The following is a 14,154-nucleotide window of genomic DNA, read 5'->3' on the forward strand; positions in this document are numbered from 1 at the left end:
AGAAGCTCCTCGCTCTTCTTGACATTGTTTCCCCAGCAAACTAATTCAAGGCTTCCGTTTGATAGTGACACTGAACCCATGAAGCAGCTGTCGAAGCCAGCTCCACTCTGCCTTTTGTATCTAATCCATCTCACACTCTCAACTTTCCCTCAGTCTATCCATGAGATAAAGTTTATAGGACAGCTGTTTGACCCAGCTGGTGTCACGTGTGTAAATACATCCATAAACACCTGGCTTCAACTCACCCAAAGGACTCACACACACTCACACTGTTGAAACAAGAATGTGCTCAGAGGTTCTTGAAGGTTCTCAGGATGATTCTAGTTGACCATTTAAACAATGCTGCTTTTTCTTTGATACACATGACCCTATATCTCTCACACTGTGCCAAAGGTCATGTATGCATGGTCCAGTCTACTATAGGAGACTGTTTGACGCCCTGCTGTCTGCAGGTCAGCATTGCTCGCACTGCGTGAGGAATTCTCCATCTATGAGCAGCTACAGTCGAGCGATTTGATGACTAGTCTTAGTGTGTGTGTGTGTGTGTGTGTGTGTGTGTGTGTGTGTGTGTGTGTGTGTGTGTGTGTGTGTGTGTGTGTGTGTGTGTGTGTGTGTGTGTGTGTGTGTGTGTGTGTGTGTGTGTGTGTGTGTGTGTGTGTGTGTGTGTGTGTGTGTGTGTGTGTGTGTGTGTGTGTGTGTGTGTGTGTGTGTGTGTGTGTGTGTGTGTGTGTGTGTGTGTGTGTGTGTGTGTGTGTGTGTGTGTGTGTGTGTGTGTGTGTGTGTGTGTGTGTTTTCACACCAAGCTGTCTGAGCAGCTGGGTGTGTGTACAAGCTGTATACTGGAATGCTCTTTATATAGTGACTGCGTGTGTGCATGTTTGTCTCTCACTCACTCACTCCTCTACTTGTTTACAGCTGTTTGTCTGTCACACGAGTGCATCATTGAAATCAGCCAGATGTTGGCATGTTTGGCTACAGTGATTTTTAGATGTCTTTAGTCCAGGTATCCAGGGGGAGTCTGGTGGAACAGGCTGTGCCGTTGTTTATGGTCCGGGTACCTAAGACCCTCTTCCAGGCAGTAGTGCTAGCCTCTAGTTTGTAGAACAAACCCTTAAAAGGATCTGTTTTAAAGATCCCATTACTGATCCTTTAAGCCTTGTAATTATAAAACTACACTTATCTTTGTGTACAGCATTATACATTTATACACTATTGTATCAGTAGTATCAAACCAAATGTTGTGAAGACAGAATTAAAGAGACTACATAAAGGAGTGAGAATGTTTTTCTATATTCAGGCTCCCTCTACTGGTAAGAATGTGGAAGTGCCTCGCTGCCTTCCATGACTCATTCAAATGTCATGAAACGTGACCTTTTATATCTAACTCCATGTTGCACTCCACCTCTGCTGTTTTCCAGGACTACTTGGCTCACATCATCGACATGAACAACCTTCCCATCCAACCAGAGCAAGTGTGCGCGCTGTTTGGAAACATAGAGGACATTTATGAGTTCAACAGGTAATCTAAACCAACACAAACGCACCGAGGAGCAAGGTTTTCCTCTCCAGATGTTTCCGATGGAATTCCCTATCTAATGTTTTTCAATTTTAAAAAAAAAAAGGATTGTCTTTCAGAAAACACCAAAAGAAACACAGACCTTGTGCCCACATTCTGTAACTGAGATATGTTTTAATGGTCATTTATATATGAAATACAATATTACTGATAATACAACAATAAGGCATGTGAAGAATGCATGACACACTCCCTACATTTCCTTCACAGACACAAAGCGGATACGCTGAGAAGCAAAGGAGCGACGCTCAGCTCAGAGTGCACATTTTATGAAGTGTTTATCTTTAGGCTTTTATATTTGAGACTGAGAGTTGTGAAGGACAAGAGGGAAAGGACCCACAGGTTGGATTCCAACGCTTAGAGGACTATGGCCTCCGTACATGGGTTTGACGCACACTAACCACTAGTTCACTGGCGCCCCAAGAGAGAGCAAACGGATTCGCTACCAGTTTTGAGATGTAATCTTATTTTGTCAGCATGTGCCCACTGTTGACTACGCTGACTGCCAAAAACAGACATTAGCATTCTTCTCTGGTCCCACAGTCAAACGACTCCCTCTCGTGCCAAGGACGAGCCCCTTCACCACAAATGGAGAGGATTTGTTTCTAATTAAGTTGTATTACAATTCAAAGCAGCTCTATTAAAGAGATCTTGACAGATCTGGGAAGTCAAAGTAAAGTAAAGCCATCGATCGTTTGTGCTGTGGCACCAGGAAGCTGTGTTTTTATTGAGTTCAGCAGAAAGACAGTGATGTCAGTTTTATTACAGTTTTTGTTGCGTTCACGTGCTTGTCTCAGCATGTGAACAGGTGAGAAACGTCTCCCTCGCATTGCAACAGAGTTGTTTCTTGAATGGAAGGAGGCTGGCAAAGGAGAAAACAGGTGTTCTGTTTTGTAGCAAGAGGTTTTTGTTTGGACTGGTGCCTCTTTTTTTTTTTTTTTTTTTTTTTCCCCAGGAAAATAAAAAAATAAAGATGTAAGTAATGAGTTATACTCCACCAACCACCAGCACTGTACTGTACAACATGTGCAGTCGTTCTGTCAGGTGAACGGTTATTTATTTAGCGACGCTTCAAAGTATTTGCAAAGGCACGAGTTCTCTTCACTTTGGAGAACCTTCATTTATTGATTTATTAATTAAGCCTTTCGTTTTGTTTTTCTACTATTTTTGTAACACTCAACTTTAACATCAAGTTGAATACTGTTGCAAAATTCAATCTTGGGGAATGAACAAATATTGACATATCTGAAACAATAGCAACGGCAAGAATGTCTCACTGTACCATGAACATGTTGACACATTTGCCGTGGCTGGTTTCAGTGGAGCCAGCGTTGTTTGATCTGAGTTGTGGAATGCTGTGTGATAAATTGATATGTTTATTGTTAACAGAACAGCTTTCTAACAAAGTGCTTGCGGTGTTTTGGTAATGTTTTAAAAATAGTTTAACTTTTTCTTACCGGGCCTCCCTTCGTGTACCTCACATCATCAGTTACTGTCTATTTATGGAGGTGATGTCACACGGTGTAAAATAATTAAAATTCCTTACAATTCTCAGGTTGTGTTTTTTTTCAAGTTTCACATGAAGCTTGTTTGTTTCTGTGACTTTGGCCGTGGAGAAATCCAAATCAAATACATGCTCTTTCATGCTCAATGGTGTCCTTTAAGAGTATGTGCTGCCCTCTAGTGGCTGAATTCTTCTTTGGGAAAAAAAAGCTTAATAAGACTACGGTACTTTTTCCTCCGTTTTGGCTTTTTCAGTGAGCTGCTTCAGTCCTTAGACATGTGTGAGAACGACCCTGTGGCCATCGCTCGGTGCTTCGTAGATAAGGTGAGAAACTTGCCCTCCTCACTCTTTTTGCAGTGATATCAGATCATCAAAGAAATAAACACTACTGATGAGCTTGTGTGACTTCTGTCTCCTCAGAGCGATTACTTTGAAATATACACTCAGTATTGCACCAACTACCCCAAGTAAGTATCTAATAAACCATGTGCTGACTTTGTTGAAGTTTGAAATCTGTAAAGGTCAAATTTTGACATGTTTATTAAACTTGTCTGCTGTCTTCCAGCTCGGTGGCAGCACTGACCGACTGCATGAGGAATAAAACTTTGGCCAAGTTTTTTAGGGATCGCCAGGCTGCTCTGAAGCGCTCCCTCCCTTTGGGTTCATATCTGCTAAAACCAGTGCAGAGGGTCCTGAAATATCACCTGCTGCTTCAGGTACACACTGGGTTCAGTGGTCATTTTGTGTCAGCGTAGCGTTTCTTCAAAATACATATAGATGAGGACTCTTTAGCTGCATGCTACATCCGACTGATGAACAGTTAGTGCATGGCCTTTGATGTCCCCGATCTCTTTTGAAGGAAATTGTAAAGCACTTCAACCCAGATGAGGAGGGCTATGAGGTCGTTCAGGAGGCCATAGACACCATGACCGGAGTGGCCTGGTACATCAACGACATGAAGAGGAAACATGAACATGCTGTCAGGGTGCAGGTGAGCTGGACTTACTACAATGTCCATATTCTTTTGAAAAGGCTTACTTGTGAATTTTCCAAACATTTTTATTTATTTTAAAGATCATGGCTTAAAGACTGTTTGTTTGTGTGTGTGTGTGTTTTGATGTGCATGTGCAGGAGATACAGTCCCTTCTGATCAACTGGAAGGGTCCTGACCTGACCACTTCTGGGGAGCTGGTGCTGGAGGGCACCTTTCATGTCCTGCGGGCGAAGAACACCCGTACACTCTTCCTCTTTGAAAAGATGCTTCTGATTACGAAGAAAAGAGGGGAACACTACGTCTACAAGACTCACATCTCTGTACGTTTTATGACATGTTTTTTTCACAAGGTATTTTGTGGTTTTACTGAATGAAGATGTGGAGAATAGTAGCATAGAACAGTAAATAGTACCAGATAATACTAATTTATATATATCTACCAAGAACATAGAGTTAACTGAATTAGGTAAAGCCTCAGCTCCATGAATATATACCGTATATTGTTGTTGTTGCAGTGCTCCACACTAATGTTATTGGACAGCGCAAAGGATCCCCTGCTCTTCAGTGTCATCCACTTCAAGCATCCCAAGCAACCCCATACAGTGCAGGTAAATGTGAACTCCAGTTACTGTCAGCCTCTTTCATTGTGCAGCGTAGTTACACAACACAACATATTCTGGATCTTTTGTTGACATCATAATATTTTTACAGGTGTATGACAGGTGTGTTTCTCTATTCTATGGCGTCTTAGTATTTTGTATTCTTTTCATCCTTCATGACTCTTTTGTTGATAACGACTGTTTATTGATTCAGGCTAAGTCAGTAGAAGAGAAGCGTCTCTGGGGCCATCACATTAAGAGGCTCATACTTGAGAACCACAATACCATCGTCCCACAGAAGGTAAACAGCACAACATCCAACATGTTCATCCACATCCTCATTTCTCTGCTGCCAGCCTCGTGTTTAAACGCACTGTCTTCTTCTGTGCAGGCAAAGGAAGCCATCCTGGACAACTCCAACTGTGAGTATAACAAATTGACTAACTCTTGTTAGACTCATTCAGCTGTTCCCATAGCAACGAAAGATGCTGCTCACAAAAGAGGAGGGTGTTTAATTTCCAGAGGAAAATGTAAATCGCTTAATGTTTAATTTTCCATAAATCGTCGCCCATTACCCCTCTCTGTATGTATGTGGAGAAAATTGTTTTTGTAATTGCGGCTGTCAGTGACAATGAAACATTCGTTGTTGCTCAGATCCAGGGATGTACCACTGCAGCCCTGAGAGGCTGAAGAAAAGTGAGCTCTACCAAGCTGACGACTTCCACCTTGGAGGGCGCAATGGGAGAAGGAGATCAGGTTAAACACCCCCACTGTGTTATTCAATTAGATTTGGTATTTTAAAAAATAATAATGTTGATGATTAATGGTAAGTTACAAAATCACAGGGTTATATAACTTTCCATTTCTGTCTTTTAGAGCCTGCAAAACAAATCACAAGGACCACGAAAGGTTGGTACACTGTGTGTTGTTTGTTATATCACTGGATATTCTGTAACGTTTTGTCATCCAAAAGGGCACTTTCATTACAGCGGGTCAGTTTGATCCACTCTGCGGATGCTATCCGATGGCCCGGCGCCCCCACAGCCCCCCTCCCTAGTTTTATTTCTGTCCGTCTACATCTTTTGTTCTCCATCGGAGACACCTGGTAAACGGATCAAAAGACACGCGCACTTCCACTTCCACTCCCACTGGCTTCATCCATAATGAAGTCAATTATACTGTATGCCCCGCTGGTTGAAGGCTTTTGTCACACACAAGCTTTTTTTTTTTTTTTTTTCATAGTCAAATTCTGCCTTTCCTTCAGATGTGAGCAGCTTCCTGCTCTCATTCATTCTAATTGGCTGTTATCAAAGAAAAAAAAAATCCCTCTATATTCCTGTCCCCAGCTCTCCTTCAGCTCACAGTCTAGATCAATATTTCCAACCCATGTAATGTGGAAGCAATTTTCATGTCAACTCTCCAGTCTCAGTGAGGGAGTAGGTCATCACATCCTGGCTAATTGCATCATGTTCAGTTTAAGTCTCTGGGAGGGAGATGGCTCTAATTGGTATTTATCTAATCACATGGTCTCCCTAAAGTCTGGGTCACACTAACTCGTGCCTCACTCAATCTCTGCCTGTGCAAACTGTATCCTGAGCATTATTGTACAAGATGCATGCGCTGTTCAGGTAATTCAGTCATCATATTGACTTTGCACATACTGTTTTTAGGGTTATTGACATTTTCATTTGTTTATCCCCCCCCTTTCTTTTCTCTTTTTCCTCCATGCAGCTGTTTTAAAGGTAAGCGTCTGAAGTCTAAATGTAGTCTCTGTTATTAAACTTTGAGAAGCGTTTACACTCTGTTTTATCAAAGCACTTCAAGTAGAGTGTGCTGTGGTGAGATATGGTTTAATAACCTTCGACTCGCTGGTACACACTTTCTTTTTCTAATTCTTGAAAGAAATACCAACCTAATCTGCACAGAAACATACTTTGGCTCGCCCATGGATTACAAAAGTCATATCTCACCAAAAGCTAAAGCCACTTTATTACAATTCCATGCCATTTACAGTCTTGCTATCACATCACAATCTCCAGCACTGGCCTTGCAATAACAACCCACATGTCTATGACTTCACGCTACAGCATGCAGACAGTGAGGGTGCACTGCTGGGGGAGAGGTGCTCCCTTCAGCCAGCCTCTAGTGTCAGTACGCTGGCCTTCAGCTTAGATGAGCCCCAGACTGAGAGTCCATGTGTGGAGGATCTAATTCCTAGAGAGGACTCTTTGAAGCTGCTAATTCCAACTGACAGTGACTCCAAACTGGGCCCTTCACCCAGCGAGGGGGATCTGGAGCAGGAGAAGGCAGAGGAGCCAAATGAAGAAGAAGAAGAGGAAGAGGAGGAGGGAGAGAATTATAAGGAAGATTTACTGATGGGAGACGACCAGGTAGCCGACTTTGCCAGCTCAGTGCTGGCAGCCATCTCCTGCTGGCACTATAAAGCCAGGGCTTTGCTTTCTACTCACTTCACAACGGTGAGGGTTTCAGCCACCCACGGGTTTCCCATTTCCTACTCTGTTTGCTGGCTTACCACCACTCTGTGCCACTCCTTCTGCCACACCGGGTCTTCATCATTCTCCCTCCTCTTTATAACCACAAACGGAACAAACTAACACCAGCTCCCATTTTCACTTTGCACACCGAATAACTCAGGGCTAATGAAGCATGAACTGCTGAAGTAAAATGTGTAACATCCATCTTGATCTTTTCGCTTGTATTGTTCCATCCTGAATGTGAAAGTCGTCCTTCTATGCATGCACTGTTCTCTTCTCTGTTGTTGCAGTGTTTTTACGGGGGGGGGGGACCCTGCCTGCCTGCCTGCCTGCCTGTATTTGCATTATAACCGATGGCATAATGTCTCTTTTTTAACTGTTGTTTGACTTCAAAGGTTAAAGTAGCCCTTTACCTTCATTATCATCATAATCATGAGCGCCTTTCTCTTTTATAATCCGACTTCATGATCGTATTTATCCTTTGATTTGTCATCTCTGTTAAGTCTTTGTCTTTGATGCGCCATCGTCTTTTCTGAAAATGTCTGAATATTATCAGGACCACACGTGAAGTGTCGGGGACATGATTGTCAAGTGCTCTCTGAAAAAAACTCTTTGTTCAACGCCCTGTTGTTGTTGTCGTCGCTTTAAGGATGGTCAGAACATTGAGCCGGCTGAGCTGAACGCTACAGAGAGAGAGGAGAACCAAACCGGTAGCAGCGAGGAAAAACACGTTGAGGCGGTTGTGAAAGAAAGTCTGGACACACAGGTACTAAATAAAGCCTGCTATGAAACCATGCACTCGTTCCCACACGAGCCTCTGAGGCCACATGTGACATTTATTATCCTCTTTGTTGAAGAATGCCCTGCTCTTCTCATGCTCTCTGTGTTGCAGTTTGTTGTTAAGCCTGTTTTCTAGTCGTTGTATGTGCACATCTCTTTCTATTGCGTACGCTCTTTCTGAGAATGACGGAGGCTACATTGGACCTTTAAGTTGGTCTCATAATGAATAGACACCCTTTGCTTCTCTGAATCCTGCCTGGAGCTGAACTACTGCCCACAAATTAAAACAGCTCTCTGATACATCGAGTACATGCAAACAATCAGAGTGTCGTTCCTCGGACAGGACTCCTTCTGGAAGGGGCCAACGCTGTGTGGGAGCCAGGTGCAGTCCTTACCTGAATCTCTGTGACTTTAGTGGATCAGCTCCTGCCTCAGAGCAGAGTGCAGGGTGTTATTCTCTCTCACCTTATCTTCCCCACACAGCTCCAGGCTGCACGTTTTGCAATTTCCAGACACTTCCCAGAGAGCAGGCAACACCTGAAAGGAAATTTATCAGCACTTTGGAAACTGTTCAAGCAGGAAATGCACAACGTTCAACGTTAACCCACTGAGGATTTTTAAAAACTGGATTTTTTATTTTTTTTAAATTTTTTTTTTTAAAGCTGCAAATGCAATCAAGCTTTCTCCTTAATGTTTACCACAGATTAATTCTTACATCTCATCAGTTTAATAAAGTGCAAGTGGGCCTCGTAAAAATTAAAGACGTGCATCATCAATATTGAATGCTTGTGATAAACTGCCTAGTTGACTTTGAATAGGTCTTTCAAGAGTTTTGTAAATGGAGCATGCTTACCATTATAATGCTTCTTTGCAAATAGCATCATATAATTACATCCCAAACGCTTTATTTCTATTTCAGGTCAGTGCGGAGGAGCTGTGCCCTCTGGACTGTGTCCTGCGAGCAACAGATGGCTGTCAGATGGCGGTGCAGCAGTCCCAGTGCTCAGAGTCTCCCGTCTCCCCTTTGCAACAAGAGGCCGTCACACCAGAACCTCAGGACACCTCGAGAGAAAGTATAGAGGAAGAGGGGGAATGTGATTCGTCTGGTCTCGTAGTGGAGGACACAAGTGTGCTTACAAACGGTGAGCTGTCAGAGGACGAAGAGGACGTGCTTTCAGACAACAAAAGCCTCCTACCTTCTTCTGTGCTCGACCAGGCAAGTGTCATCGCCGAGCGCTTCGTCAGCAGCCTCTCCAGACGAAGCAGTCTGGTTTCAGAGGACCTGGGTCCCCTCGCCTGCCCCTCACCCTCAATAGAAAATGACGTCTTTAAAAGCCCCTCAGCATGCATGGACCTGGAGAAGCAGACCCAAATGCTGGACAGCTCTAACTCCGAGCTACAGGTGAGCTCCGAGGATGATCTGTCCTCACCTGTACATGAACCAGCACCGGAAAGCGAGTGCAGGTCCACTCTCTCCAAACAAGACCGCCTCCTCATCCACAAGATTAGAAGATACTACGAGCATGCTGAGCATGAAGATATTAACTTTAGCATTAAGCGCAGGGAAAGCCTCTCCTATATCCCCGCCGGCCTGGTTCGGCATCTGAGCCGACAGCTCAGCACTTCTCCCCAGGAACAGGCTGGCCCAGTTCACAGGAAGGGACTCTGTCGAAACCGTCCAACTTCCTGGTCCGTGTTTGACCTTCCCGGCCTGGAAAAGAGGAAAAACACCGACAGACATCAGAAAAAGGAACCACAGCGACCAGCAGAAGCAAAAGCAAGATCTCAGAGCGTCACAGACTCCTACACTACAGAAGAAGGAGAGCTCAGGTCCTCATCAGACATACTCATGGTTTGTCAGAACGTTGACACAAAGGAAGGCCACACAGTTCAGCAGACGGAAGATGAGAAACGTAATGACTCGAGATTAGAAGAAACACCGAAAACCATCTCAGACACTTCTGCCGTTAAAACCAGTAAGCAACCGCTTCAGATTTTAGAAGAGAATGAAATGAGCCCGGCTCCAGAGGGCTCTATCATCTCATCCCCCGCCGAGACTGATCCAGCCGTGGAGGGGGGGTCCTGTCAGGACTCTCAGACCCCGATAACTGAAGAGAAGGGCCAGTTTAACCAAGGCAACCTACCCCAAATAATTAGCTTCAAAAACGGTATGGAGGAAGACCAGATCCTACAGGACATGGGAAAGATGAAAAACAAGGTGTTCCAGCTGGCTCGTCAGTACAGTCAGCGCATAAAGAATAACAGGCCGATGATCTGGCAGAGGAACCGTGAACAACAGCAAAGCTTAAAGAGTCTGCCTGCTGTCTCTGAGGAGAAGATGCAATCAGTGAAAAAGGGTAAATAGGATGCAAACGGTCACCATTTTGCTTTCATGTATTATTAGCTTGTAAGTTGTGTCATGCGTTTGTTTTCTGTGTGCTTGTGCAGGTAAACTCAGCATTAGGTTGCCATTGAACACTTGCAATCAGGCGGTCATCCATGAAGAGCGTTCTCCAAGCCCAGTCAAGACCCCCACCTCTGAAACCAGCTCCCAGAGCACCGTGAGCGCACCGCAGAGCCCACAGTCAGACACTTTCCACTGGCCTGACGTCCAGGAGCTGCGCACCAAATACACAGAGACCCGCCGCTCCAAAGTAACCCGCAGCTGCACTGTCCCAAATGGGATGCTGGAGTTCTGTACAAACGGGTGTACCAGCTGCTCACACAAGTACAGTAGCTCCTCGGACCTGCACACAACTCTGACAGACTCTTCAAGGGCACAGTCTGAATCCGAGAGCAAGGAAGGGTTTCCTGTGGTAGAGGACTGGCCCCAGACTCAATCCAAGCCACAGCCCCAGATCCAGCCCCTGCTGTGCAGGTGGAGCTCTCTGGACCACATGATACCCCTGCATGAGTTACAGAACCCTCGAAAACCTGCGAGCAGCTGCTTTAAAGGCAGCCAGGTGTCTCTGATTACAGGAGAGACGGACAATCCCCTTCACCGAGACTCGGACTGTTCCACAAAGTCTGCTGCGCAGGCTGCAACAAAGAAAGCAGACAGTAATCTAGTGAAGAGCTTACGGGAGAAGTTTCAGAGTTTAGGCACAGGTTCATGAACTTTAGAAATATGTACATTTTATTATCAGGGACACATGGAAACATGATCTGCCAGTATCCCAGTGCTTCCAATCTTCTCCTCTCCTGAAGAACTCAACTTGTTATCTGCACATTGTTGAATAGAAGACATGGTGATGTTTGTACCAGTGTAAACTAAAAGGGACGTTATTGGTCACTGGGTGGGGGCATAAACTCTTTCAAAAGGTGATTTGCAATATGTGTAAATTGGGAATTCTTCTGAACTGTTAAAAGGTATGTATATAGGTCACTGTATAAATGGAGGATTGGCTTCTAATGTATAATGATATGCAAACATGGTTCCCTTTCACTGTTGGTGATTCTTGTACTAATTCACTAAAACACTTTGCTCATTTAACTGTTTACTGTAAGCTGAAGTTTCAGGGAGAAGCAAGAGGAAGTTGAAGTCATTGTGACTGCACCAAAGAGGGTTTTCTTTTGACATTTGTTGATCCCAGCTGTAACTTGCTTCCACGTCTACTGTAGCTGCTTTTGATCTGTTTTCACGTAATGTATCACTGGAGCTTTATTTTTCTCAAGTTGTATATTTGCTTTAACATTATTTATAAAAAAAAACAACTGTATATTTGACAGATTAGCCTCATGTAAATACTGAGCAGAAGCTGCCTTCTTTAGTTTTCCATTACAGACAATAAATGGTTTCATACTTGAAGTTTCCCGTATTTTCAATAAACGAAGAAACGTGCGTCCACCTACGTCCCTTCTTTGCCCAGCGGTGCATCGATATGGAAAGTCATCTGTTCTGGCTGAAGTGAGTCCTTCTAGTTTGGGCATCAATGTTTAAGACTGACTCGTGAAATAAATGATGAATGTTTCCGTATAGTAGAAGATCAAAGAAGCATCATCACTGTTACGTTAGCGTGTTTGACACCAACAGTAGAAGGTATGTATCTCATTAGTATGTTTTTTCTAAAGATGAAAAAGGATCCAACATTTCACTAAACTGGAGAAACAAAATCAAAGTAGTTATTGCACATGCACATCATGTGACTGAAAGTAAAAGGTATCTTAGTGTCTTTTCTCAAACAACTTTTTGTTTTATTGGCTTCAACCTTCATTCTATTTAAACATTTTATTTTATCTTAAAATAAATGTAAATATATTTGGCCATCCATTGCCCAACCAGTTACTACATAAAATATTTCTTTAAAACATTGTTTTATGCACTTAAAAATATTTATATATTTCAGTTGAAAGGGTTGATTGAAAACTTTGCATAGCTTTGTCCTAAAAGTACAGACATGGAAGACTTGTGGTGTTTTTGTTTAAGATAACGTGTGAGAGAACTATTTAAATAATCTAAATACTGCTTGAAAATATTTTAAAGATCCTGTGAGGATTTTTGTCTGATGATTTTAGCACTTTCTGTGGACAAAATTGTACATCCTGTCTAAATGCGGAGCTGCAACTTTGCATTCATAAGTATTGTTTTCTAAAAATGAAATAATAACTTTCTTTTAAGAATCACTCATCACTGGTCCCTCACGGCTCTGTTTGTTAATAAACAATTAAACCATAATGATTTGCTGTCTATTGTAGTGTAAAAAAGAGTAGTGAGTATGAGCTGCTGATAATTGAAACAATAGCTGGGATCAGGTAGAATGATGAAATAGCATTTCTTCTGTTTCAGCCTAAACTGACCAGTCAGCACCAAACAGGTTAACATGAAGCCTAACAGGAGAAACAAAGGTTAGTCTAATTTGCAGCATTTGGATAATGTGCAACTAAATGCATGTCACACTGTATCATTTAAATTATTTCATTACAATCATAGTATTCTGTGAATAGATGTATTATAACACCATTGATAAAAATGTCAGAATTGCAGTTCCTTTTCAGTTCTTTTTTTTTTTTTATGTGACAGTTTTGAACATTATCTTCTTTTAATAGAACTTAAGCTGTTGTTCCTCCATTTTAATAAGAGTTGCTAGCTTTTGCTGCTCTTTGGAAAAAGTTCAATTTAGAGCCCTTTCTTGTTTCACAGGCTCAGACTCCAGAGACAAGTGTGTCATGTGAGACTGACACTTTCATGGCTTTTGCCATGCCTGAGGCTCTGGCACTTCCTGATGGTCCAAGGGCGAGCTCCATCCCCAGTCAAAAGAGTCTCATCTCAGATACTCTATTGTGTGTCCTAAATATAATCATAGGGACTTCACTGTGCGGCCAATGAAGAGTCATCCTACTTCAGGTTATTTGTTTTTAGAAATATGAGTGGCATCATTCTTCATCTGTGAAAAAGGGTGTTATAACTCCACTTTATCTGTACACTGAAGGCTACATTGACACTCTGATGGAGCTGCTTTTTCACCATGCTGTGGAAGACCCCCATCCATACCAGGAGTTCATGGACACAGTCTCTGTAACATAGAAACTCACTGCACCCAGTTCACAATACCTGGCAAGGAGGCAGTGGCGAGACAAGTTAAGTTCCTTTTAAAACATTAAGGTTTTGAAAAAAGAAAAAAAAAATCTTGGTACTGATGTTTATGGGACAATGATAGCTTCTTTTGCAGGCACTAAGCTCCTATCATGAACACACTTCAGACTGCTGCACTGCCCGGTTGCACTCATATGGAGGATGCTGTCTGAGACCAGGCCAAGGTCTATGAGTGATGATGTGTTTGGTGTCTCTTCCATAATGTTTATTCATTTAGCTGTTATTTTGTTTTTGATGGTACATATGAAATAATTCCTGATCAAATCAAAGACTTATTTTGAATTAATGTAGTTTATATTTTAAAGTAGGAAACAGAGTCCTGTTTCCAGACATTAGCACATACTGATCTAGTTTTGGATGTGAGTAAACAAATGAAGTTTGTTTCCTACAGAGATGATAATCATTATTTTTGAACTACTCCTGCTAATACTTTTGTAAATAGCACAGAAAAATGACTGCAGCTGGTCTTCAGAATATTACCCCAGCTGCTCCTAATATTTATATAAAGGGCCATTTGACATGCTTGATGTTGTGTTATCACTGTGGGAAGTTGGACCACCTGAAAATAGAAATGTTCCCTTCCCTTCTTCCCCAAAAAGCCTAAAACGTGTAT

At 42.7% G+C, this 14,154-nt stretch overlaps 1 protein-coding gene across 2 annotated transcripts in view; it reads left to right on the top strand.

Moving 5' to 3' along the window:
• Positions 1–11,789, top strand: part of LOC306840311 (pleckstrin homology domain-containing family G member 3) — a 31,128-nt gene extending 19,339 nt beyond the window's left edge. For both annotated transcript variants that reach the window (XM_079369510.1, XM_079369511.1), the window contains 14 exons: positions 1,419–1,519; positions 3,335–3,404; positions 3,501–3,547; positions 3,646–3,796; positions 3,940–4,071; positions 4,212–4,394; positions 4,590–4,682; positions 4,888–4,974; positions 5,065–5,095; positions 5,328–5,429; positions 5,550–5,593; positions 7,818–7,934; positions 8,868–10,305; positions 10,397–11,789. In XM_079369510.1, the coding sequence (XP_079225636.1) occupies positions 1,419–1,519; positions 3,335–3,404; positions 3,501–3,547; positions 3,646–3,796; positions 3,940–4,071; positions 4,212–4,394; positions 4,590–4,682; positions 4,888–4,974; positions 5,065–5,095; positions 5,328–5,429; positions 5,550–5,593; positions 7,818–7,934; positions 8,868–10,305; positions 10,397–11,064 (3,264 nt within the window). In that variant the 3' untranslated portion in view covers positions 11,065–11,789. The remainder of the gene's footprint in view (positions 1–1,418; positions 1,520–3,334; positions 3,405–3,500; positions 3,548–3,645; positions 3,797–3,939; positions 4,072–4,211; positions 4,395–4,589; positions 4,683–4,887; positions 4,975–5,064; positions 5,096–5,327; positions 5,430–5,549; positions 5,594–7,817; positions 7,935–8,867; positions 10,306–10,396) is intronic.
• Positions 11,790–14,154: the final 2,365 nt, after the last annotated feature.

This window comes from Symphodus melops (genome assembly GCF_947650265.1).
Source record: "Symphodus melops genome assembly, chromosome: 19".
In the NCBI taxonomy this organism is placed as follows: domain Eukaryota; kingdom Metazoa; phylum Chordata; class Actinopteri; order Labriformes; family Labridae; genus Symphodus; species Symphodus melops.